Source organism: Myotis myotis, unplaced genomic scaffold (assembly GCF_014108235.1).
Source record: "Myotis myotis isolate mMyoMyo1 unplaced genomic scaffold, mMyoMyo1.p scaffold_m19_p_2, whole genome shotgun sequence".
Classification (NCBI taxonomy): domain Eukaryota; kingdom Metazoa; phylum Chordata; class Mammalia; order Chiroptera; family Vespertilionidae; genus Myotis; species Myotis myotis.
The window spans coordinates 11718438-11745642 of NW_023416324.1; the positions used below are offsets into that span (position 1 = coordinate 11718438).

Consider the following 27205-nt stretch of genomic DNA (forward strand, 5'->3'; position numbering starts at 1 on the left):
AAGACCGTACCCTTTTATGTAATGATGTTTACTTTGAATTTATATTAGTTCACACAAACACTCCATCCATGCTTTTGTTCCGGCCCTCCGGTCCAGTTTAAGAACCCATTGTGGCCCTCGAGTCAAAAAGTTTGCCCACCCCTGCCCTAGGAGGACAACTTCATGAAAGGGGATGGGTTCTCCTGGCCTGGCTGCTTGGTGAGCAGCTGTGGTAGGACTTCCCAGGCCAACCCCACCCGAGGGAGGGAGTCTGCCTGCTCCTCCCAGCCCAGGTCCCCAAGCCCTTGGAGAGGCTGCTGAGGAAGCCCAAGGATGGGTAGGGTGGTCACGGTTCAGACCTACCTTGAGGGGTGGTGGGAAGGAGCATCGTTGTTCATCCATCCTGCTTCCCTGCAAAGAGAGGGCAGCACTTCCTGTTACACCCCTCCCGCCCTTCACACCCCTCTCATGCTCGCTGCCGGGCTACCTCCCCTGGGCTCACAGCCCTTCCTGTGTCAAAGGGAAAGTCCGCCCAGGTGGGGTACTCCGGGGCAGGGTGCTGCTTCGCTCAGGCCTCTCTGCAGGCCTGGCCGTCCTGCTGGGAAGTAACCTGGGCTGTGGGAGGCGGCGGCGGCAGGGAGGGGCTGGGGGCTCTGTGCGGGAATGCCTGCCGCTGGGAGTGGGGGCAGGGGTGGTGTGCGTGTGCCTGTGTGAGTGTGGGGAGCAGGGAGGGAGGCTATTGCATCTACACAGATACGTGTTGTTGAGAGAGAGGGGGAGGGAGGGAGAGACCCGGAGAGGGAGAGGGGGAGAGGGGGAGAGAAAGAAAAAGAGAGGAGGAGGGGAGAGATGGACACAGAAAGACTAAATGAGAGGCAGAGAAACAGGAAGGGGCAGGTGAGAGGGTGTAGGGGGTGAACTGACACTAGGGAAAGCTTCTGCGGTTTTTTCTACTCATCCCAGCCCCCTGACCACCTCCCAGCACATGCCCTTGCAAAAAACAGACAAGGGCTTGGAAGCCCAGGGCTGGGCAGTGGAGGGTGGGCAGGGGTCAGGCAGAGGGGGCGGGGCTGCCTAGCTTATCGACACCTCCCCCTCCCTGCAGCACAGCTCTGGCTGCCCTGAGCCCTGGCATCTGCCCCTCCTCCCATTTTACAGGATGGGGGGGGGGGGCTGCAGAGTCTGTGATGCCTCTTGGGGGGTTGAAGTGGAGACCCCAGCTCTGTGAGAGGAGGGGGTAGAAGGTAGGGAGGCACACAAGTGGAACCTGGACCCCCAGGGTCAGATAGGGAGTTGGGCCCTACCAGTCCCCATCCTCTACTCTGGACAGAGCGCTCTGGACAATACACTGCCACCGTCTCCTCCCTGCATGGCCTGTCTTCAGAGAGGTGTGGGGCAGGAGATGTAGCCAGGGCCCGCCACCCCCAGCCCAGCCCGTCTGTGGCTCCCAGCCCGTCTGGGCAATGGATCCAGCCTCACCTGCATCTTTTCAATCATCTCAAACAGATCTGTGTTCTGCAACAGAGATGGGGAGAGAGCAGGTCAGGCCTCAGGGTGGTCTAGCTGATCCTGCTGAGCCCCCAAGGAGTCTGCACCCATCCGTCCTGGTCCCCCTAACTCTGACCAACCACCCTGGACCTGTCAACCCAGAACCCAGGCCTCCGCAGGGCAGCACACCCCACTTCGTCCCCTTCCCCAAAGGAGGAGGCTGGCACCTCAGACAGAGGGGTGTGACCCCTGGGGAAAGACACAGCTTCCCCATGTCACTATGAGGTTGGCAGTGCCAGGATCGGCCCATGCACCCCTGAGAAGAGCCCCAGGTCCCAGCTCCCCAGAGGAGCTTAGCTGGGACCCTCAGGAGGATCTGGGGTTCCACCCTCACCCTTAAGCAGTGTGGGGTGGGGGCTGTTGGGGGAGAGGACGCTGGGGTGTCCAATTGGCCCAACATGCGTGTGTGTGAGTCCACAGCACCCCTCACCCCTCACAGACAGCCTCTGCTGTGGCTAGCCAGGGCACACGCAGGGTTAATCGGGCATCTGCCAGCTGCCTTGGCAGCGTCAGCCTCTCCAGCGCCAACTCCCTGTGAGCCTTCCTGGAAGGCGGCATCCTTTATGGCTGGTGGGGCAGGGGGCTGGGCCTGGGAAGCCCCCAGAGTCTCCAGGAGGGCGCCTCTCCCCCAACCCCTCCCAGCTCCTGCTGCCCAGTGGGGGCACCACCCGAGCTCACACACATGTGCTATGGGGCTGTGCACCAGGAAACATACTCTTTCTCTCTCTCTCTTGCTCAAACACACACGCACAAGCCTACACACCAATATTGAAACAGTCTCACTGCACCAAAGAAAGCAAACACAAACCCACGGGGTCTCACCACACCAACTCTGAGACTCAAAGCTATACACTGACCCGCAAACACCCATGTTGGTGTCCTAAGTTACACAACAGCACGCCCACTCACACACGGGTCCATGTGCAAGAGCCACACGCACAAATGCAAACCCACCCCTGTGCAGATCTGCACACCAGCAACTGCACCCGAAGCTACACAAACACCAGGTCTGCGTGTGGAGACACAGTAACAGGCACTCACACATACAGGCAGGCACGTTCATGGAAACTCGCTACGGAGCCCCACTCCCACGTACTTTCCCCATCGGAGTCACACACCCTGTGGCTCAGGCATGAAAGACTTGATCCCACAACAGTAAATGAGTTTTGAGAAAAAGGAAAAGCACACAGTGGTTAATCACCAGGGGTGAGGGTCACAGGCATGATCCTCACACCTAGCTGAGTACACACCACCCACCTCTCTCTCTCTCTCTCTCTCTCTCTCTCTCTCTCTCTCTCTCTCTCTCTCTCTCTCACACACACACACACACACACACACACACACACACACAGCTCTGTTAAAAATCATGAGACACAAACACCCCATGTGTACACTCTGAGGCTTGACCACAGGGACAAAACCCACCCCGTGAAATGCACCACCAGAGACACTGACCCATGGTCACCTGTGGCCACACCCAGGGCTTCTGAGCTTGGACGATACAATTCCACAGGCAGAGCAGAGGCCAGACACACACCTGCAGTGCAGGTAGACAAACATGCCCGTCAGCCCAGCAGCCTGCACAGCAGCAGCGTCGGCATCTATGCCCACACCACTTCAGCCCAGCAGTGATGGGGTGCACTGGTGTCCCCCAGAGCACCCCCCTCAGGGTGACCTAACAGGGCCAGGAACAATGCAGCAGCGGGAGTCACATCCACGCTGACACACGGTATTGTCACCAGAGTGTTCACACAGCAACAAGTGCCACCCACAGTGACAGCCTCACGGAGCAACAGATGCCCTGACCCATGGAGGACTGTGAGCCAAGTGGCCCAGAGCGTCACGCAAAGTTACACTGACATACACCTGAACGGGGGCAGGGGGTGGACGGAACGGTCCCAAAGCTAGCGCGCCTGCACGCGCACACACACACACACACACACACACACACACACACACAGCCACTGGAGCTCGTTCCGTGGGCAGTGGCAGCGAGAGCCCAAGGCCCGACCCTCGGGCAGGGGTGTGCCCTGTGCGCCGTGGCACGGTGTCAGTCCAGGAGCTGCTAACACACGCTCCATGGCGGTGCCTCGCACACGCGCCCTGGCCGGGGCACAGCCTGCCGGCTCCACGGAAGTCGGGCTGACCCGGCGGCTCCGGCTGAGCCCCTCGGCCAGGCCACCTCGTCCCGATCCTCACCTGCCAGCCGGCCCCCGCGGGCAACGAGCCCCTCCGCGGACGGCTGGGGGGCGCCGGGGACCGCAGCTGTGCCATCCTGAGCCCGGCCCGACCTCAGCCCCCGCCCCGGCGGCGCTTCAGTTGGCCCAGCGGCTCCGGCCCGGGCCCCGCAGCGCCAAGCTCCGCGCTCCGGGTCCGGCTCCGGCTCCGGGCGGCGCGCTGCCTGCGCTGGGCTCGCCCGGCGGCCGGGCCCGGAGGGGGCGGGGCGCCAGGTACGGGCAGCGCGGGGCGGGGGCGGGGCTGCGGAGATCCGGGGCGGGGACACCGAAACCCCGCCCCCGCCCTCCCCTCACCCGCCAGCGGCCAGACCCGCGGCCCGGACACTGCGCCTGCGCGCACTTGCCGGAGTGTTGGAAGATTTCAGCGCACGGGGCCTCGGGCACCCCCAGGCTCTCCCCAGCGCTCCCGCACCCCGCCTTCTCTATCTTCCCAGACTTTGGGTGCCCTGCCTCAGGGCCTCGGGGACGGGGTTCCTGGGACCGGCTGTGAAGCCAGGCAGGATAATAAGGGGGTTACCTTGGAGACTTTCCTTGAGTACCTACTGAATGCTGGACCCTTGGCAAATCTCATTCTCTCCCCACCACCCGTGTGATGCGGGTGTCATTCCCATTTTACAGAAAAGAAAACTGATTCTACGAGGTGAATATCGTGCTCAAGATCACAAAGCTAGCGCCTGGCTGGTGTGGCTCAGTGGTTAAGTGTCGACCTGTGAACCAGGAGGTCACAGTTTGATTCTGATTAGAGCATATGCCCGGGTTGTGGGCTCGATCCCCAAGGTGGGGCGTACAGGAGGCAGCTGATCAATGATTTTTCTATCTCTCTCTCTCTCCCTCTCCCTTCCTCTCTGAAATAAATAAAATAAAATAAAATAAAATAAAACAAAATAAAAGAAATTAAATAAATAAATAAAATAAAATATCACACAGCTAGGAAAGGCAGAACTAGGAATCCAAGGAAAGGCCTGGAGTTGCTCTCCACTCCCTCCTCCTCTCCTCCTGTTCCCTAATGCCTGACAGTGGCTGGCCTGATCTCTCCCTTCCCCAGGCCCCAGGCCATACCTGGCTCTAACTAACCCCACCTCTGTCCTAATTGCCCCTGACCCTGAGGGAGACAACCACAATGGGGGGGAAGGCGGGGGGGGGGGGGGGGACGCTGCCAAGGCACCCCACCATATGCAGCAGGACATACGGGTTCCATCTCTGGCCTTGCTACAACTTGCTGGGTGAACTTGAATGAGAATCTGCCACCTCTATAACCCTCAGTTTCCCCATCTATAAAATAAGCCTCTGCAGGCCCTTCCAGCTGACCCTGCATTGTGTCTGCCACTGGACATTGGGGGCAGGGCTAGGGCCTCAGCAGCCCCTTCCCAGACAGATGCTGGGAAAGCAGCAATTCCTTCCTGAGCGGTGGCCATGTCAATACCAGCTGCTCTGGACCCTGCAGGGGCAGGGCTGCCCACCAGCTCAGTGCCCAACCTCTCCTCATCCGGAAGGAGCTGCTGGCAGCTGCCACCACCCTCCATCTCCAGAACCACGGCCCCTGGAAGGAAGGCACTACGCCTTCCTTTCCCCCAGACCTGGCCCTGGGTCAGGTTGGAGCCTGGGAGGCAGTGGGAACTCCAGAGATGTGTGTTCCAGACATAGTGTAGCTTTGTTTTTAATAATTAACAGCAGCAAATATTGATTTATGCAGGCACTTCCAGGCCTGAGCGCTTCCGGGCACCCAGCAAAAAGCAACCAGAGAAACATCCATTCCCACACTGGGAGAAGGCAAGACCTGCTCGTATCACCGGAGATGCCTGTGTGCCAGGTGGAGTGGGGGGGGGGGGGGAAGGGGTGCAGCAGCTGTATGTGTGTGTGTGTGACTGGGACAGGATGTGACTGTGTGTGCCTGGACATCCTGGGTATGTGCATTTGTACATATGCATCTGTACATGCTTGCATGTGTACATGTGCAAGTTTCAGCACACATGTGCAGACACATGATTGTGTCCACGTGCATATATGTGGGTAGGCTGTGTGCATATGTCTGTGCAGATTTCGGAATCCCCGAGTGAAGAAACCCCTGTAAGGGGGCAGGTAGGAAGGTCCTGGGAATCTCAAGTGTGGCTTCTCAATGAAGAGAGTCCCTCCTGGGTGTTCTGTCCTACCCTGGGAACATCTTGCTGGTAACAAACAGTTTGGCTTCCTGATTTCTACTTTTCAAAGTTACTTTCAGGGTTATCACTCAATTGCAAGCTGGCAAGGTGGATAGAGAAGAAAGTGTCACCTCTATCTTACAGATAAGGAAACGGAGGCCCAGAGAGGGGCAGGGATTTGCCCACTGGCACAGGGAGACCTCCTGTCCCTCAAACTGGCTCCATCAACATTATAAATATGTGCAGAGTTAGGGGTGCTGGGCGATGGGGGTGGACACTGGGTCACCGGCCTGGTTCCCTCAGCTCCACTACTGGTTTGCTGGGGATCCAGACGAATCACTCAATCTCTCTGGACACTGGTTTCCTCCTGTTGAAGGAAGATGACCCACAGACTGTGATCCACTTGATTCTGGGGTAGGGGTAGGTTGTCGCGAGCCTCCCATCTGGGCTGTGTTGGCACAAACGGAGGTTTCTAGACAGACTGGGTGGAAGCCAGGAAACCCAAGGGGAGGCATCTCAGAACTTATCCAAGAAGGCCAGCCTCGGGCTGTCTGAGCGGGCAGGACTCGGGGGATGGGCTGTTCCAACCCTCATTTTCCTGATGGAAGACTGAGGCCCAGGAAGAGAAGGGATCGTTCAAGGGCACACAGCATTGGTGAGAACACAGGCCTCCTCCCAGATGCTCACTCACGAACCCAGCTGCCACGGGGTCACCCCCTTCCTGCCGAGCCCCAGGATCCACATGGCCCGTCTTGAGCTGTTGCCCAAGCACAGAAAATAGGACAGGGTCCCCCTGATACTGTCCAGAGGACCCCCACTTGGGACCCCCTTGGTGGTGGTGGTCCCCCACAAGGACACCATTCCTTGGCCATCTGCTCTCCCAGCCCAGGAGAGAAACATGGCCCTTGTTCCGGGCCAGAGTGCTTTGGAGAGGGGCTTGGCAGATCCTGCCTCTGCCATTTCCTGGCTGTGTGACCTTGGGAAAACCACTTCACCTCTCTGAGCATCTGGATCCTCATCTGGATAATGCCTGCCACCGAGGTTTAGTGAAAGGACCAAGAGGCGTGGTGCTTGTGTCCATGCTTGAGAACTGTGAAGTGTACTGCAGTACAGGCTACGATCCTTTGCATCAGAGAGGCCACAAGACCAGGCCCTCTGGTCAGATAGCCCGAGTGACAGCCCTGACGCCGTAACATCCTACCCGTGTGCCTTTGAATGAGTAACTTAACCTCTCTGAGCCTTGATTTTCTCATCTGCAAAATGGGACTAATAATAGGAGCTAGCACAATTTACAATGTACAATTTGAGGATGAAATGAAATTCTGTATGTAGAGCATTAAGTACCCACGTGGCCCACAGTAAATCTCAAGCAATGCTAGCCTTTATTACTGACATCTGACACTCTGCAAAAGTTTAATTCTTTCTCTCTAATCTGGACTCAGGGTCTGTGTCTGGTTGATTACTGGCCGCTTGGCACCCAGCACAAAGTTTGACACAAATCAGGTACTGGGTGAACACTTGATTGTCATGATCACAACAATAGCCCCATTTACGGGGCTTTTACTCTGTTCCAGGTATTGCGTATGAAGCGCTCTATCGGCACTTTTCCATTTAATCCTCACAATAGCCCTGTGAAGTGCGTACTGTCGTTATACCCAGTTTACAGGTGAGGAAACTGATGGTGATGGTGATGATGAAGAAAATGAAGAAGAGTTGTGCCCTAGCCAGTGTTGCTCAGTTGGTTGGAGCATCAACCCATACACCAAAAAGTGGTGGGTTCCATTCCTGGTCAGGGCACATACCCAGGTTGTGGGTTCGATCCCCCATCGTGGCGCGTGCAGGATAGATGTTTCTCTCTCCCTTCCTCTCTCTAAAATCAATTTTTAAAAAAGAATAGTTGGGCCAGTTTATACCCAGCTGTTCTCCCCCACCCCCAGCTGTGCCACAGACCACCCCCATTCAATCTCCTAGACTGTACCAAGCGCCCCCAGGGGTGAGGAGTGGTAGTCTGAACATTTTACCTCTGCCCAGTGCTCATTTTAGGCCTCGCTCGGCCCTGGGGGCCTCCAGACCAGGGCAGCGGGGAGGGGGCACTCACCTTTGGGCAGAGTGAGGCAGCGTGTGGGGAGACTAAGTCCACTCTCGGCAGGTCTAGTGCCTGAGGGAAGCGCTGGTTCTGCCCATCACTCCTCCTGGAAGAGAAAAGGAGTCTGAGGTCAGGGAGAGCCTCCAGTTGGGAGATTTGTGAACTTTCAGAGGAAGAGTCAACCTCCGAGTTGGGGGACGTGAGGGGACACAGATTCCATGGAGGAGTGGGTCCTGGGCTGCCCCAGAGGAAGAGGATGAGCGTGCTGAGCACGGCTGCTAAACAGGCTCTCCTTCGCCAGAGACCAGAGATGTGCACAGGGTCTCTCCCCAAATACTCCACTGGACCTCCTTCACACATACTCCAGCCAAGAGGATGTCCACAGCCCATTCTGAAGATGGGTAGACTGAGGCAGTGAGGGTTGCTGTAGATGGCTGAGTCCAGACCTCTGGTTTAAGCAGGATGCTCCAGCCTCTACGGACCCCTTCCTGAGCCTCAGGGAGACAGCAGCCTTAGGACTGAGAGGCCACTGGGCTATTGTTATTGACAATAACATTACCCGACTCTCATTGGGCCTATCGGGTGCCAGGCCTGTGCCAAGCCCCACTCCCCGGCCCAAAGGCACAGACTGCTCACCACCCTGGTATTCCCACCAGGACCCAGAGGCATGTGGAGGTCACACAGCTGGTCAGCAGCAGAGCCAGCATCTGAGGCCTAACCGATGGCAAGCCCGAACTCTGTGCCCACACCACGCCCTTCCCCGGGGAAAGGAAACGGGTCTGGCGAGGGTGAAGTCAGAGCCGTCATCCTAGAAAGCCTGCTGAGGAGGCCGCCTCCAGGGCCAGTGCTTCCTGGGACCCAGGCAGCCCAGGGCTGGGGGAGCAGCCTGGCTTCCGCTGGCTGCCTAGGGCCACCCTGACGTGGCTGTATCCACGCCCATCCACCAAGAGGATGTGTCATTCAGCCGCCAGGTGACCCTCAGCAGCACACAGCTGCTTGAGTCAGGTGAAGCTGGGACCGCCACACCCCGAGAGGGGGTGAGCCTGCAGGAACCTGGCCCAGGAAGAGACCCTGAGGGACTCTGGGCCCCCCTGCTGACTCCCCTCAGCACACCTAGTCTAGCAGGAGAAGCAGCCTGGAGGAACGGTATTTGACACTCTGCATAAGTTTAATTCTCTCTCTCTAATCTGGACTCTGGCTCCTTGAGGGCAGGGTCTGTGTCTGGTTGATTACTGGCCGCTTGGCACCCAGCACAAAGTCTGGCACGAATCAGGTACTGGGTGAACATTTGATTGTCATGATAACAACAATAGCCTCATTTACAGGCTTTTACTCTGTTCCAGGTATTGCGTATGAAAAGCTTTATCGGCACTTTTCCATTTAATCCTCACAATAGCCCTGTGAAGTGGGTACTGTCGTTATACCCAGTTTACAGGTGAGGAAACTGATGGTGATGGTGATGATGAAGAAAATGAAGAAGAGTTGTGCCCTAGCCAGTGTTGCTCAGTTGGTTGGAGCATCAACCCATACACCAAAAAGTGGTGGGTTCCATTCCTGGTCAGGGCACATACCCAGGTTGTGGGTTTGATCCCCCATCGGGGTGCGTGCTGCAGCTGCCTGTCCACCTCCTGGGGGTGCGTCTTAAAAGAAAGGTCTTGACCCAGAAGGATGGATATGGCAACAGTGGCATTTCCAGCCTGTGGTACCATTGTGGGGAGGTATTCCCAGGCACTCACCTGCTGTGTGACCCTAAGTGCCACACTCCTCTCAGCCTCAGTTTCCAAAAAAAAAATCATCATAGAGCCTGGGCAGCTACTATCCACTCAACAAATTCATTCATGGTAAACTCTGGCTCCCCGAGTTAGGATCTCATTAAGTATTTGCTGAGTAGTTGAATGGCTCAATGAGGGTGGGCAATAGGGAGGTATTGAAGGTTTGTGGACAGGGGAACAGCCCAAACACAGGCTCCTATAAATTGCAAGACGTGCAGACATGGGGAGAGACTGGAGATGAGGGGCTAGAGCAGTGGTTCTCAACCTGTGGGTCGCGACCCCTTTGGGGGTCAAACGACCCTTTCACAGGGGTCACCTAAGACCATCGGAAAACACGTATATAATTACATATTGTTTTTGTGATTAATCACTATGTTTTAATTATGTTCAATTTGTAACAATGAAAATTCATCCTGCCTATCAGATATTTACATGACGATTCATAACAGTCGCAAAATTACAGTGATGAAGTAGCAACGAAAATAATGTTATGGTTGGGGGTCACCACAACCTGAGGAACTGTATGAAAGGGCCGCGGCATTAGGAAGGTTGAGAACCACTGGGCTAGAGAGAGGCCTATAGAAATGGTCCAGGCAAGTCCCACTGTGGCTGCCGTGGGGACTCTTCGTTGAGACCTACTGTGCGCTGTAACTGTCAAGCACATTATACCCTCATTACAGTGCTACAAGATTGGCATTATTCATCCCCATTTTTACAGATGGGAGAAAATGAGGTTCAGAGAGGTGAAGCCACTTCCCCTAGCCAGTGGGTGACAGAGCCAGAATTTAAAGCTCATGCCCTTGACAGAGCAGGGCCAGTGGGACGGAGAGGAGAGGGTGTGCAGGGGCCAGGAAGTCCTGGGTTGAAGCCCGGGTGAGGCTGGCCCCTTGGTGCTGGGACCACCGTCTTGGCGTGGCCCTGGCTGCTGAGTGGAGGTTGTTGGCCCTGATGGAGCTACTTGGGTAGTGTCCTCCTGTCTGTCCCCCGCCATGCCACTGTAGGTCAGCCTGGCAGCAGCTCCCTAACATGGGCCCCTTCCAGAACGCTCTCAGCTTCAGTCTCCCCATGCCCGGGTGCCCATCTCAGTCAGGACTGTTCACGTGGGCACAGGACTAGGGAACTCTCCAAAGACCAGGGGGCTCTGGCTTCCATCCAGGGCCCAGCCTCGAGGCCCTCGGCTCTCCAGGTCTTGGCTGGCCAGAGTCCTGCTCCTCACAAGCAATGCCCAGCCCTCCTCCTTTTCCTCCCCCTCCCCCAGGTAATTCCACCTAAAAGGTCATGCTTAGGTCCTAAAGGGCAGGGGAGGGAAAGGAATCCAGGATGAGGACAGCAGGAAGTCAGAGGCCCTGGGCCCTGCCTATCCCCACCAGCCCAGCTGAGGGCTAGAAGGGCAATATGAACAAAAGCCACAGCTGCCCTGTGCCTTGCATGACCTTATTCAATCCTCAGAGCTTCCCCGGGAGACAGGCACTCAGAAACGGCTGGCTTTACACGTGAGGAAACGGAGGCTGGTAAAGGGGATGCTGACTTGCCCAAGGTCACACTGTCCCTGAGGCAGAGCAGGCATTTGAACCCAGATTTGTCAGTGCAGAGCCCAAGACCTGAACTTCACAGAACGGGAGGCCGGCCCTGTGGGCCCAGCATGGCACCTGGAGAGGCAATAATCATCGTAGCAACAGCAGCCAACGCTGCTTCCCTTGTATTAACTCATCCAATCCTCACCATTCAGAGGCGGGCACTAAGACACAGAGAGGTTAAGCCATTTGTCCAAGGTCGTGCTGATGGTAGATGTGAGTGAAATACGGAGGATTTGGACCCCTGACCATCAGGTCTAGGTGCTGTGCCCTAATGCTACGCTATGCTGTCTCTTAGTAAATAGCAATCTCTCAATACTTTTGAAGGAATGAATAAACTTAGCCTCTCGCCTCCCTCCCCACCCCTCTAGCCTCCTCTGATGCCTCCTCCTCCTCTCAGCCTTCCTACCTCTCACCTTCTCTCCCCCACCTTTCTGGCCCATCCCTCCCTCCCCTCTGCCTCTGGCCTCTGCAGACCTCCCCCAATTTGGTCAATTTCCTCCCTCCTCATGCACTAGAACCTTTTTCTCTCTTATCCCCCCCTTGACTCCTTCTGGTCTCCACCATCCATTCACAGAAGGTCCTCAGGCCTCTGCCCCTCCCCGCTTCTCTGACAACCCTCCTGACGCGATGGCTTGGCCCAGCTTAAAATGCTTTGCATTCTTCCTGCACATGTAGCATCTGGAAGGTGCCTGGAGCATGCCTTCCCTGCCATGGCCATAGGCGTGTATCTGCACAGCACTCTAGTTGACACAGGCGTTGTCTCATTTGATCACCACAGCAGCTTTGTAAGGTTGGATTATTATCAACCTTTTTCCAAATAAGAAAACTGATGTTCAGAGAGGCTCAGTGACAAGCCCCGGGTCGGACCAAGGAAAGGGCAGTACCAAGGTCTGACTCCAGCCCAGGGTTCTTTTACTACACACACCACAGCTGCTCTCAACCCAGGCCTCAGTTCTGCTGCCCAGCGTGGCCCCCAGCAGCCTCCCATCGCAGGTCCTGGCCCTGCAGCCACCGCCAGGCATCTTCCCTAAGCCCAGCAGGAATCCTGCCCTGTTTGGCCTGGACACCTGCCTACAGGTACAGGACACCTGGACACAGACAAGGTGGTAGCCAGAGAGGAGGTGACTTGCTCAAGGTCACAGAGAAAGCTTGGAGCCGACCTGGAGTTCGGGGCAGGCACATTCCTGGGTCACCTTCAGGCCCCGCAGACACATGGCCACCAGCCAGCTGGCCCCAGCTCCCTTCCCTCCTGGAGCACCCCTCTCTCCCAGGGAAAGGGTGCAGCAGGGGAGTGGGGGGAGGGGACCAGCTCCTGAGTGGGATGGGCCAGGCCGGAAGCCGCTGCTGACAGCTCCAGGGTTTCTTGGCAACTGTCACTGCACCTCCTCCCCCTCCCTTATCTCCACATCAAGGTAACAATAATAATCTCACCGTCGTGAGTACAGCTCTTTGTACTTTTCAAAAGCCCTCTTTATCTGCTCACCCCTGGGAGACTCACCAGAGCTGGATCCGGAGATACAGCAGTCGCTAGAATCCCCAATTCCCAGAAGGTAAACTGAGGCTTGGAGAGATTAAAACACCGCTTCGAGGCCACCCAGCAAGGTGGGGGCAGATTGGGGACTAGAACCCAGGCCTTCCATCAGTCCAGGGCTTCACATGCCACACTGGGGTGGGGGCATCCCACACTCCGCAAAACGCAGGTCAGACCCAGGCGTGGGGCGGGGGGAGAGATGGGAGACCGAGGACAGGTGACCAGAGGCCTCCCTGGGTTGCTTCCCACCTGCTGACCAGCTGGACAGTTGGAAGGAAGGTCCTGTCTTTTTCTCTCACCTGCAAAATGAGAGATGAGGTGCCCACCCATAGGTTGCTGTGAGCCATGGAGGGGAGTGAGCGCCGTGGGAGTGTGTGCTGTTATTATTATTATGAGCCACTCTCCTGGAGATCCCCCCCCCCCCGCCGCCTCAGGGCACCAGAGCGGGGACTGGACTGTCCTGGGGGTAGGACTTGGCCCTTTGCCCACCCACAATTCGCTGCTCTGGATGGAGGTCCCAGGTGGGTCTGGCCGCTGCTGACTCTCCCAGCCTCATGTGCACACACACCGGCCCCTTTCTGTCCCGCCCTAGTCGCCTTGCTCTAGCCTGGCTGGCTGGGCTGCAGGCAGTTTTCACCCAAGGCGGGTGTTTCGCATGGCGGGGCCCTGCACCGGCTGTTCCCTCGCCGGGGCTCCCTTTCCTTCTTTGCTGCTTGGTGACCTATTCGTGCTTGAAAATTCAACTTAAACAGGTGAAACTGGTGGCCAGAGCAGGTGACATAGGACCCCTAAGACAGGAAGCCTGTGATGGGGAGCAGGGGAGCCGGAGGTGCTGGACAGCACACACGCATGTTGGGGAACCGGACTTGGGTGGTCGGGGGCAGAAGAGGGGCTCAGCCAGCCAGTGAGCATGGGGATGAGAAGGATGTGGGGGGACTGGCCCAGGACAGGGGCCTGAGGGGCCCAGTCCAGCCCAGGACTTGTCACTAGAGGTACACGAGACCAGCTGGTTCTATGGTGATTCACGCAGGGGGAGGGGCAGAGACCTCCAAGTGAGAAGAGGGTGCAGAGGGCTACTCCTGTGGACCCTGAGCGAAGCCCCTTTGGATGGGGCCTGGGAGCTCCCTGTCTCCCAGTCATGGTATCAGGTCTGAGAGAACGCTAATCTCCTGAAACCAGAGACCAGACACTGCCCTGGAACTGCCCCTTGCCCAGGGGCCACAGAGGCCCATTGTCTCCAGAGCTTAACCATCTGGCACTGCCCCCCTGCTTGCCCCCAGCCCTGCCAAGGTGCCAGGGAAGGTGGCCAGGGGCAGCCTGGTGAGTCAGTTTTTGAAGTTAGGCCAGAAAGCCTGACCCCGGGGCCCATGGGGAGCGGTTGGGGATGGGCCACAGGGCCCCCCCCCCCCCCGACTCTCTTTTTCCAGGCACCTTTGACCTCTGCCAGGACTGAAGGGGGAGCTTGGGGACGGGGGGAGCCAAGAACTTGATATCATGTAATCCTTACAACAACAACCCTGACTGAGGGCGCTGCTATCTTCACCCTGCTTCAGAGATAAGGAGGTGGAGGCTCAGGGAGGTTGCAAGATGGGCTCACAGTCACACAGCCATTGAGGGGTACAGCTGGCAGCATCCCCCGGAGGGTGGAGGAGAGGGCCTCAGGCTCCAGGCTGGGCAGAGGGGTGAGCTGGAAGGTGGCACGTGGGGCCCCCACCCTCACCCCGAGCTGGCTGTGCGCCGAGACACCCGGATCCCGGAGCTGGGCCAGGCAGCAGCCTCCTGAGCAAACAACAGGTTGGCAGCCCTGAGAGGAGGTCATGGGACCGGCCCCCACCCGGAGACACAGCACCTGGGGACCAGGCCTCCCATCCACCTGTTCCCTGCCCAGGTGGCCTGAGCCCTGCTGTGGCACAAGCCTCGCCCTCCCTGCCTCCCAGAGATGGGCTCCTCCCTGCACAGGGGCCAGGGGGGAGGAGTGACACTGAGATGACCTAGCCGTGGGGCCTCTGCTCAGGTAATAACATGTTTGTCCAGCCTGGCACTTCACCGTTTACAAACTGCCTTCACTCTAGACCCTGTCAACAGCCTCACAAGGAACCCAAGTCAGGTAACGTTATCTCCATTCCACACGGAAGAAAACTGAAGCCGGGTGACCTGCCCAAGGTACCACGCCCGAAGCTCAAACCCAGCGGCTCTACCCCTTGCCCCATCAACGCAGGACAACCCCCAGTGATGGGCCTGGAACACGCTGCCCACCCTTAGTGCCCAGGCAAAAGGACCATCCCAGCACTCATTGGCTGGGGCCTGATGCTGTGCCCCACCTCCCTCACTAACCTATTGTCCTTCCCCCGACCGGCCTCACAGCCTCCAGCCTCGCAGCCAGCGGTCTCCCTCCTCTGAACTCCATGCATTCCTTCACTCGCTCGCTCCATCATCCACCCACTCCCCCATTTGCCCTTCATTCCTACGCTCAGTCACGCATTTAGGACACATGTCCTGCTGCCTGCTCTCGGCTGGACAATGGGGCTGGGTGTTGGCATCCAAGCTGGGTGAGCCAGGCCTCCCCCACCTCAAAGCAAAGCCCCAGTGGCACAGGCCCAGATGGTTCTCTCGCTGTTTCTGGCACTGCTTGGGCCTCCCTGCTCAGACACTGAACCCTCCCATGCTGAGGCCTTGTTTAATCCATCCCTCTCCCTCCCTGGCCAGTGGGATTGCCTCCCGGGCCCCAGGCCAGGCTGGTGACAGAAGTTCCTGCTGGGCCAAGGTGACACTCCCTTGGAGAGGGACAAGGTCACCATTTCCTAACCCAAGGCGGCGGGAAAAGCCCCGGCTCTGTCTCTAAATTGCGTGTGTTCCAGATGAAGTCACCATAACCTCTTCAAACAGTTTCCACTGGTAACTGGGACTTGAACGAGATGACGCTGAGATCTGGCTCAAACAGTCTGCAGGAGGGTGAGAAACTGGGAGCGGAGTCTGCCAAAGACTGGCTGAAACTGGAACCCTGGAGGGCTGTGGAGGGTGCCTCAGACCCCTTTCCAAGCTGCTTCTCTTCTCTGAGCCTCAGCCTCCTCATCTGCAAAATGGGATAGTAACACCCACTTTGCAGGGTTGTTGTGTAGAGTAAATTAGATATTAGACGTGCAGTCTGGCTAGCCTAGGGCTGAGCGCAGACGTGCTGCCTAATGATGTTTCGGTCAATGATGGACTGCAAGATGGAGGCCCCGTGATATTATAATGGAGCTGAAAAATTCCTATGCCCTAGTGACGCTGTAGCCGTCTTAATGTTGCTGTACAACACATTACTCACATATTTGTGGTGCTGCTGGTGTAAACAAGCCTACGGCCCTGCCAGTCATATAAAAGCACAGCACGTGCAATTATGCACAGTCCATAGCACCTGATAGCGCTGCTAAACGGCTGTGTACTTACTGTACTCTGCTTTTTATCATCATTTTAGAGTGCACTCTTTCTACTTACATAAAGGGAAGCTGTAAAACAGTATGCTGTGTTATGCCAGCGACAGCCGCACACACCTCATGTGTACCAAGTCTCCTGATTGCATCGTTTTCTCCTGAGCTTGATTTAATCTCGTGTTGTTTTGAAGGTTTAGTGCAGCCGAAATGTACAGTGTTTATAAAGTCTGCAGTAGGGTCCAGCAATGCCCTAGGTCTCACACTCACCCACTCACTCACTGGCTCACCCAGAGCAACTCCCAGTCCTGCAAGCTCCATGCGTGGTGAGTGCCCTACATTGGTGTCATTGTTTATCTTTACTAGTGGCCTGGTGCATGAAATTCGTGCACAGGGTTGGGGAGGGGGGCGGAGGGAGGTTGTCCCTCAGCCCGGCCTGCACCCTCTCCAATCTGCGAACCCTCAGCCCAGCCTGTACCCTCTCCAATCTGGGACCCCTCGGCCCAGCCTGCACCCTCTCCAATCTGGGACCCCTGTGGGATCAGGCCTAAACCGGAAGTTGGACATCCCTCTCGCAACCCGGGACCACTGGTTCCTAACCACTCACCTGCCTGCCTGCCTGCCTGATCACCCCTAAACACTCTGCCTGCTGGCCTGCTTGCCCCCAACTGCACCCCTGCCATCCTTCTCACCCCCAACTCCCCCCCCACCGGCCTGATCACCCCCAACTGCCCTCCCCTCCTGGCCTGATAGCCCCTAACCGCCTCTGCCTCAGCCCCACCACCATTGCTTTGTCCGGAAGGTCTCCTGGTCTAATTAACATATTATCCTTTTATTAGTATAGATACTGTATTCTTCCTGTACTTTTTCTATGTTTAGATATATTTAGATACACAAATACTTACCATTTTGTTACCGTTGCCTACAGTATTCTGTACAGTAACATGCTGTTCAGGTTTGTAGCCTAGGCGTGCAGTAGACTATCCCACTGAGGTTTGTGAACGTGCACTCTATGTTTGCGTAACGATGAAATCCCCTTAACGATGCATTTCTCAGAATGTATCCCTGTTGTTAAGTGGCACATAACTGTATACATTAGGTGTTCAATAAACTATAGGCTCCTGTCTGGAGAGGTATAACATCAGAGGTGTGGGCTCTGGAGCCAGACTGCCTAAGCTTGTTTCCTAGCTTGGCCACCTGACAGCTGTGTAACCTTGGGCAAGTTACTTAACCTCTCTGAGTCTGTTTCCTCATCTATAAAATGGGATAGCAGTGCCTGCCTCCAAGGGTTGCCATGAGGACTAAATCAGGCCAGCATTTCCTGGCCTTCCCTTCTCTCTTCCTTTCTCTCTTCTTTCCTTCTCTGCATGTTGCCAAGAAGCAAGGCAGGATTCCAGGAGAGAGTGGTGAGAAGGCAAACGAGAGTTCAACACAAGGGCCAATGTGACAGAGCTGCTCAAGAGTGAGACACCAGCCGCGTAAGACACGGCGCTCCCTGTCGCGCAAAGGCAGGCAGAGCCTCTCAGGGGTGTAGTGGGTGAGAGACGGACGTGTAGGAACAGGAGGAGGAAATGAAGCCTGGGCGTGACCAGGTGACTTCCCGGGAGCCTCCCACGTGGTTCTATGCCTCTCAGTGACTCTAGGTCCCTGTGATTGGGGTCGGAGGCAGTGGGTAATTCCCGTTATTTTGAGGACATGGACTTTCCCGGTTGCCCGGGGCACACAGATTGCTACTACTCCTCTGCAGGGCTGTTTGGCCATCCCTGTCAAAGATGAATACGTGCACTGGCCCAGGAACTCCACTCCTAGACATTTATCCTCCAGAAAGATTTACACAAATGCACAAAAATGTATGAACGAAGAACATGCATTGCAGCAGGGTACGCAACAGTTAAAATCTGGAAGCCACCCCCAACGTTCGTTCAAAGGAGGCTGGTTAAATAAATATATCAAGGTGCATGCAAACCATGAAATACCATGAGACTCAGTGATGACAAAGAAGGTCTCTAGTCCTGGCAGAAAAGGGGGCTTGAGGCATAATGGCGACTAGTAAGTGAAAACAGCAAGTTGCACAGCAAGCATCTTACTTGTAAAAACTTAAAATTACATGTAAAAGCTCACATGGCTTATGCCTGGGAAGCAGGACCACAAAGAACTTCTGCTTTCTACAGAATGTATTTGTCTGCATTGTTTGAATTTTTACAATGAGCAGTTATTATTTTTGACCAGAAAAAAATATTTCTTAAAAGTGAACATTTACTATGAGTTAGCTCTCTGAGTACCTGACTCCTTTATCTTTCTCAATCATCCTGAGGAGATATTCTTCACTCTGTATTCCAAGGAGGAGACTCTGACACGCGGGACCACACGGCCAAGGTCCCCCAGCCAGGAGCGACAGAGCTGGGCTGTAACCCCAGTCTGGCCGACCCTACAGCTCACACTCTTTCCCTACATTAGGGATTAGGCAACCTGCTCTGAGGGTCAGGGAAGAGAGAAGGCAGGAGAGAAGCAGCCTGGGTACTGGGCACAGGGCTGTGCCCTGGGACCTCAGCTGTCACATCCTGGGAGCCGGGCCAGCTGAGGCTAGCACGTGCAGGGCCAGGGTTGTCTGTCTCATTTGCAAATGCAAATGCAGGCCCCATTCCAGGCTTCAGCCCCATGCCCTGAGCTGCCCCAGGGCTGGCGGGCTGGCAGGTACCCAGCCCCACCCCTGGCACTCCCCCCAAGGCCACAGGGTCACTCGGCAGGTGGGCATGAGCTGGGACTCTAAATAACTTTCCATGTTGATCAACCTGTTTCTGGAACAATCTGGCACTGAAGGTCACTTGCCACCTTCTCAGCAAGAGCCTGGAAAGAGGACGACCATGGCTGGATGGGCCAGGGGACACATTCAGAAGCCAGATGGACTGAGTTCAAATCCCGGCTCCAGCTGAGGAGTGAGGCAAGTCACTTCACCTCTCCGAGCCTCCGCAACTCCAGTCCCCCAGCTGTGAAATGGGGTTGATCACTGTCTCTGCAGGGCTGCTGGGAGAATTCAGTGAGATTCCCTGAGCTAGGAGCCACCTGCCATGTGCAGGGGAGTGTTATGATCCTGCACACGTGCGCCTGGGGCACGTGCACGCCTGTGCAAATGTAGAGTGAACACAGGTTGCTCCTGGAGGGAGCGGAGGACCCTGCCCCACAGAACCAGCAGGCAGGTGGGGTAAATGTCTGACACTTTTGCTGGCAGCCATCACCAAGTTTCCCACAGCCCTGCCTGGTGGAGAGAGAGGGCGTGTGACTCTGTGGGTGAGGATGTGCATGGAAGGCCTGGCAGCAACATAACATGTGGGTGGGAGAGAAAGTGCTCTGTCTGGGGCATGCGTGGGTTTGTACGAGCACGTGTTACCTATCGCGTCATCTACCTGCCGAAAAGCCCCCAGTGGCTTCCCACTGCACGCAGGATGGAGACTCAGCTGCCTCACGTGGCCCACTCGGCCCCGCGTGTCTGCCCCACCTCCAGGCTTCTGCACACACTGTACTCCCTGCCTGTTACACTCGGCCCTGGGCTCCCCACCACACAGCTGTGCTAGGCCAGTCCCTCCTCACTCCTCTCACTCACCCTGAGGCAGGGACTAATACCTCCACTGTGCAAAGAAAGAAACCACTACCACCACTCAGCCAGGTGCCGCCCAAGGTCACCCAGCCAGGACGCAGCACCAGCCTGTCTGGCTGCAGGGCCGGTTCTCCAGGCCAGTGTCAAGGTCAGTGCCCAAGGACAGAAAGCATGCTCACAGGTAAGCAGGTCTCACCTCCAGGAAGGTGGTGAGCTTCCAGAGGGCAGAGTCCACACACGGAGCAGTTCCCTCCCCTTTACAGAGCCCAGCACATAGACGACATCCAATGACTGTGTTCGCCAGCATCGCTCCGTGCCGGGCCCTGGTTTTAGCCCTGGGCACAAATTACCTCATTGAATCCCCACAACCATCTACAAAGCTGGTGCTTTCCGTGTCTGCATTCTACAGGTGAAGAGACCAACACCCAGGGAAGTTACCCTGCAGTCACATGCCACTGGACTGACAGAAAGTCAGGAAAGTCGAAGCTGGTATTTGAAGTCAGGCCTGCCTAGAACAGAACCCAGATCTTTCTATGCACCACCCAAGCAAAGGGCCTGAGCCTGGGCACCGCTGGGATGTAGGGGCAAGCAGGGCCACCAGGCTGGGAACCTTAGAGCTGCAGGAGACCCGAAGGGCCTTCTATGCCTCTTCACCGTGCCAAAGATGGGCCTGGGGAAACTGCCCAGAGATGGGGACTCACTTCCCACCATCACACGGGAAAACCGTGGCAGCCCCAGGACCAAATCCATCTGGAGGGGATCCTCTCGACTCCTTAAGCTAGAGGGGCGTTTCCGTGGAAGACGGGATCTCTCTGGTCTGGAGCCTCTCCCAGGGTGTGCCCTTCCCCTGAAGTGGGCACCTCCTGCCCCACAGGAAGCTAGAGAGACGAATAAAGGGGCTTCGAGGCCTGCAAGGGCTGAGTTGACTAGAGAATGAAAAGGAGGGCAGGCCAGGACCAGTGACTGATCAGACCAGAAAGAGCAGACTTGGGGAGATACTACGCAATCCCTATCCTTATCTCACCGAAGAGCCAGCGGGGGGGATGGGAGACCCAGGGGTTGCATTTAGGCTCAGGCAGCTAATTCTAAGCAAGGAAGAACTTTCGATATCCATCTGAGCTGCCCAACAATGGAACAGGCTACTTTTAAGCAAGGAAGGGCTGGTCAAGGAGCCGCGAAGCGGTCATGATGGTCTCAACCAGGGATGATGGGTTTCAAGAGGTTCATGAAGCCGCTGAAAAGAAAGGTGCATATTTCTCAGGAGACTCCAAAGGCTTCTTCCAATATGCAAAGGGGTCATGAACCAAAGGAGGGGTCCTTGCTAAGCGGGAGGCCAGAGGAGGGTACTTCAAAGGTCTCTTTCATCTCCAAAGATTCTCGGAGGCCCACATTTTCTGATTCTAATATTTACAAAGCCAGAAGTCTAAGATTCAGTGGTTCCGCGTGTCAGTCACTGACATTATATCCAAACTCCTATACTGCCTGCAAGACCCTGATCAATCTAGCCCCTCCGCTCTCTCCAAACCCACCCCTGCCCTCACTCTCCCTCATCCCTCCAGCCGCACTGGCCTCCTCCCTGCTCCCAGAACAAACAAAGCTTGTTCCTGCCTCGGGGCCATTGCACCTACTGTCTCCCCTCTACCAGGAAGGCCCCCTTGCTCCTGCTAACTCTTTCCACAGCCAACGCCTCCCATCCTTCAGGTTTGGGTTCAAATGCTACCTCCTCAAAAAGGCCTTCTGTGACTTCCTCCGTCATCCTCCATCCCTGCAGCTTAGGGTAATGTGCACACGGGAGCCAATCGCTTCGATTCAAATCTCTGCCTTGCCAAGAGACCGTACACAGGCTATGTAACCCCCCATGCCTCAGTTTCCTCAGCGCTCAACCAGGGATAATAACAGCACCGCCTCAGGAGGCGGCAGTGAGGGTTAAATCCATCAATACAGGCCAGGGCTTTGGGACACAGCCCAGCGCCCAGTAGGCTCCAGGTGAGGGTCAGCTCTCCTTAGCGTGTACCTCTGCTTCACAATTCAGCACAGCCACCCAGTCTGTGTTCTTGCCCATTTATCGGCCATGTTCTTTACTCCCAATTTTGTAGCTGAGGAAATTGAGGCTCAAGGATGTGAAGCATGGCCAAACCAAGCTCTCCGGAGATAGGGGCTGGGCCTGCCTCATTTTCCGCTGAATGTGCAGGGTGGTATACAGCAGGTGCTCAGCAATTACTTGTGGCTGAATGAATGAATGATGTATTTATGACTGTGACTCTATCACTCTGAGGTGCGGTACAGATAGGAAGCTATGCACTTAAGATTCTATTTTAGCCCACCTCTTCCCACCCTAGTCCCAAATGACCCCCAGCTCAATCAAGGTCCCAGACTTTCTTAGAAATGGCCACTGGAACAGGCAGGCTAATGAGGTAGGGACCAGCATCCGTGCCTCTGTCCCCAATGGGACCCCCTGTCCCCATCTGGACCAAGCAGATGCCTTGGCATTTGCCTTAGGGGATGCCTGCCCAGAGGTATGGTGGCAGGTGTGGGCTCAGGAAGCAGCTGCTGGCTCCCTCATCCTGTGCTCCGCCAGCTACCCGCCAGGGGCCTGCCTACCAGATGCATAATAGATGAGGAGGCCCAGCAGGCTGTGCCTGCCTGGCATTTCAGAGCCACTAATGAGGCCAGCCTCGTGCTTCCTGCAGAGGCACACAGACCCCCAGGGCTTCCGGCTCAGTCATTACAGGGAGAAGCCACCTGAGGACAGGAGCTGCCCACTCAAGCCCTGCACTCATCACAGGCAGCGTCCAGGAGAGCAAGGGTTAAAGGTATGGCCTCGGGCTGACCACCCTGCCTCTCATAGACTGTGCATCTCTGTGCCAGACAGGTCCCTTCCCTGAGCCTCAGTTTCCTCATCTATAAAATGGGGAAGATAGATGGGGAAGAAGCTGTTTAAAGATGGAATAAAATAATTCAAATGAAGTGCTCAGCCCAGAGCCTGGGACCCAGGAAATGCTTCATATATGGGAGCAAGTGGTGCCATCACTGTCAAGGGGGGATATCTCAGTGACCAGACGGGCCCTCCCTGTGGGGCACCTGGGGCTGGGCAGTGACTACTGTTCTGGAGGTACTGCGGGCCATCTCCCTCTCCTTACCCCTGAACCAGGAATTCCCTCATGTCTGTGGCTTCCTCATCTCTGGCCAGGTCCCTTCCCTGGCAAGAGAAAAATCTGGATTCACGTCCAGCCCTCACCAGCTCTGTGACTTTGGGCCAGAGCCTTCGCCATCCTCAGTTTTGGTTTTTGGCCTCTAAAATGGGGACACTAAGCCAACTTGCAGGACTGTCATCACGACTTAATGAGACGACCGACCGTAGTAACATGCCCGGCACGGTGTTGGCACTTAATCCTTGCTGGGTCCCTCCTCCTCTGAGGCTCCCAGCTTTATGGTCAAAGTTGACTCTTCTCTTCCCAGGGTATTTCCTGAACCCCCTTCCCTGAATGACCACACCCAGCCATTCCCCAACCTTAGGATCACTCCTGCCTCTCCCCACCATTCGAATCCACCTTCCATGTCCAGCCCCCTCATTACTCAATGTCACCACAATAAATTCAATAAAAAAGAAAAAACATGTCCAGCACCCATTACGGCTGCACAACCAGAGTCACCCACTGTCCCATTGGCTCCTAATCCTCACACTGGGCCTCATGCCTCATCCCTCTGACATCTGCACGCTTGTTCTAAGCTCCTCCACTGCAAATTACCTGCTGCTGAGGTGCAGGGGGTGGGGGAATCCAGTCAGATCACATCTGGCCTCTACCAGCCCCACTGCTCCCCTGATGCAAGCCCCAATCCCTTCATCCCAGGAGCTGGGAAAACTACACCTCCTCCAGGAAGCCCTTCCAGCTTACTTGACAAAGTTTTACCTGTTCCACTCTCTGAACACATTCAATTCAATTCCACAGACATTCATTAAGCATTTCCTGGGTTGGGATAGCTGTGCAAGACCGTGTGGAGGACAGAAAGATCAGAAGAGTACAGCCCCACTTTTATGGAAGTAGAGCTGGAAAGGGGGCCCAAGTCAAAAGTAACTTCTGCTGCCCTGGCCGGTTTGGCTCAGTGGATAGAGCGTCGGCCTGTGGACTGAAGGGTCCCAGGTTCCATTCCGATCCAGGGCACATGCCTGGGTTGCGGGCTCGATCCCCAGTAGGGGACAGCCAATCAATGATTCTCTATCATCATTGATATTTCTATCTCGCTCACTCTCCCTTCCTCTCTGAAATGAATAAAAATATATATATTTTTTAAAAGTAACTTCTGCTTCCAAGGACCTTAGAGCCTGCCCTGAACTGCAGTGTAATAGAGACACATTCAACTCAACTGAGGTCAGCCCCCTGACAGACCCAATTCAACAAATACGTACTGAGCATCCCAGGGCTCAGAGAGCGGAAGAAACTGCCCAAGATCACATCACCAGTATGTGGCAGAGGCAGCTTCAAATCTACGTCTGTCAGACTCTGAAAGCCATGCTGTCCCACCACCCCAGGAAAGAGCCTAGTGTGCGCTCTACAGGCATGATAAGCAGGCGGGGAGGTGTTCTAAGGAGAGAAAGATGGGGTGCAGGGATCAGGAAAGAAAACACTCAACAAACCGTGACAACGGTGGGCTGGAGGCGTGGCGAAGGCTTGTGACAATGGAAGGGGAGGGCATAGCAAGGGCAGGGGAGAATGTGCTCGTAGGGGCCATATTCCCCTGGATCAGAAATGCAGGGAAGGGAGAAGTGAGTCCCAGGCTGGAAAAGGAGGTGGGGACAGGCCTTGAATGCCAGGAATCACAATTAATAGTCAAGATGACCCCCGTTTTACACTAATTATATGCCAGGCACAGGGTGGGGGCTAAGTAATTCGCTTCCAGAAGTGGGGGTGTGAGGGGGGGAAGGGAGGATCCAGGTGTTAGCACCTTGGACAGCAACTCCAGCAAGGAGGCTGTGGTCAAGGTGTTGTGGGCCCGGGCAAATCCTGGTAATCTCAGAATCTTACGTTATAGGTGTCAACTGAGGCCCAGAGAGGAAAAGGGACTTGCCCAACTTCATGGTTACTATCAGTTCTGGGCCCTTATCTCTGACTCTTCATTCAGGGCTCCCTGGAGTGGACTTTCTGGGTCACCCTCCATCTCCAAGTCTTCCCCAAGTGCGTCCTTCACTCAGACCCGCCCTGTGGCCTGGAGGCCCTGGGACAGAGCGGGTGAGACCCTGGGCTCTGCCGAGTCTAGAAGACCGAGATTTAAACCCCAGCTCTGCCACTGACTAGCTGTTTGAACCTGGGGAAGCCAATTCCCCCCCCCCACCCCCCCGTGCCTCACGGTTTTCATCTGTATTTAGAGACAATAGCTTCCAGCTCAGGGAGGTGGGAAAGATTCTGTGAGGTGATGTAGTTCACGCACCTGGCAGTGCCCGGTCACAGCAGGTGCTTGACAAATGGCCGCTGTGGAGATACTGTTACTGAGCTCCTTGAAGGAAAAGATGGCATCTTCCTCACCTCCACCCTACCTCTGCTCTGGGCTTAGCACAGTCTTGCACAGAGTAGAAGCTCAAAGTGACGGGCGCAGCAGCAGGATCTGAGCCCAGAGAGGGAGAGTAACTGGCCCCAGGTTACACAGAGCGCATCAAAGGAAAATAAAAGGGCAGACCCTGGAGCTCAGCCTGGGTACCCCATGTGCCTCCCACCCCAGAGAGGGCTTCCTGGGGGCACTAGTGCCAGATAGGAGTCGCCCAGCAGCTGGGGGCACTGCAGGGCCTGCGGGCCCTGGGAAGCCCTCAGCAGGGGCAGGAAGCAGAAGCCAGAGCCCTTGGGGGCTCTCCTGCTGGAGCTGAGGTGGCAGCAGGCGCAGCCAGCTGGGCCCATGTGGTGCTGGTGCCAGGGAAGCAGGGCAGCGCCCTGGGTGCTGTGAACCCCGAGGTGAGGCGGCACCTCCACCCACCGCTCTCCATGTTGGGGAAGCTGCAGGCACAACCGCCTCCCGCCCTCCTCCTCCACAGAGAGGGCAACTCACGCTTAGGACACGGGCTGGAGGAGAGAGTTCTGAAGGCTGTGCATGAAGTGGAACTAGAGGGCTTGGGGGTCAGCAGAGGCTAGGGGCACCCCCAGCTGGGGGCCGCCACGAGGTGGGAAGGAATGGAGAAGAGAAAGCAAGGACACCCTTTCAGCGAAGGCCTACAGTATGCCGGGCCGTTTGGTTTGGTTTGTACAACTTCCACTGTTACATACGCATTTCTATCTCCACGGCACAGATGAGAGCTCCGAGCTGCAGAGAGGTTAGCGGAATGCTGAGCATGCAGAGAGCGCCCAGAGGTGATGGGGTCTGGTCTGGCATTAGAGGGGGCCGTAATGAATGGTTCCAGACTGCCCAGCCCAGCAGGCCCGCCCCGGTACTTACCACACACTCCGGCGAGGGGCGAAGGACTTGTCCACCCTGAAACACAGCGAGAGGGGCAGCCGGTGAGGGGACAGCCCCTTCTACCCAGACGTGCCCAGCATGTCAGGCCAACCCCACTCACCCCCCACCCAGAGAAGGCCGGAGGAGGTGCTCGATGCAATGTCACTGTCCCCCACAGGCTACAGGAGCCCCAGTGTCAGATGAGGGCCATGGGGCGGTGTGGGGTAAAGGAGTAAGGAAAGAGGCAGGATTGGGGACACGGGTGTAGGGAGCAGGGGCCTGGGACCAGGCTATGGGGTGGCAGGGGGGTGGGGTCAGCATGGGAGGGCCTGGAGCAGGTGAAGCGGGACAGTGACCACAGCATTTGGGGTCAGAGCAAGGATGTGAGGTGTGGCCGAGGCCAGCTTACAGTGCTTCCAGACGGGACTAAACATGTGGGGGCTTAGGAAAAACCCTCCACACACACTTCCCCCTGCCTGCCCCGATCTTGGAGCTGGAGCCCACTCACAGCCACCAGGGGACAAAAGCAGGGGAATGTGGGAGCAAGCGGTCCACAGGAGCTTCCTCTCCTACCCCCCCCACCCCGCACCCCAACACACACACACCCTGCCCCCAAAGCAGAGCCAGAGGAAGTCCTCCAGCTCCCAGAGTTCAGCCGTTCCCCCAGGCTTTATCTCCCCAACCCCTCCAGGTCCCCCTGCAGAGAGAGTGGGTAGATTCTCCCCCGACCCACCTCTGAGGGCACCTTGGGGTTGTGAGGGCTGGAGAGGGCTCCACCCTCCTGCCCAGCTGGGGGCCTAGGGGCTCAGTAGCTGTTGGGACAACAAACAACCTTGCCTCCTGCCCAGAACCCAGAGGAGAATGGCAAAGAGGCACCAAGCCAGACTCCGCCAGTGAGGGGGCACCATCTGG

The 27205-nt window shown here is 56.4% G+C and overlaps 1 protein-coding gene across 17 annotated transcripts in view; it reads right to left on the reverse strand.

Annotated features, from left to right (window-relative positions):
* The window catches only part of LOC118676438 (RAP1 GTPase activating protein), a 64892-nt gene that overhangs the window by 20874 nt on the left and 16813 nt on the right, over positions 1–27205 (reverse strand). For 12 of the 17 annotated variants that reach the window (XR_004974109.1, XM_036350370.1, XM_036350368.1 and 9 more), the window contains exons 2-5: positions 26294–26329; positions 8001–8094; positions 1459–1494; positions 343–390 (exon numbers count right to left, since the gene is read on the reverse strand). Coding sequence is in view for 16 of the 17 variants with exons in the window: in XM_036350368.1 (XP_036206261.1) it covers positions 343–390; positions 1459–1494; positions 8001–8094; positions 26294–26329 (214 nt within the window). In the remaining variant the exon portion in view is untranslated. Of the gene's footprint in view, positions 1–342; positions 396–1458; positions 1495–2982; positions 3007–3726; positions 3960–8000; positions 8095–26293; positions 26330–27205 lie in introns of those variants that run through there. The other 5 variants (XM_036350363.1, XM_036350372.1, XM_036350367.1 and 2 more) reach the window with 5 other exon arrangements.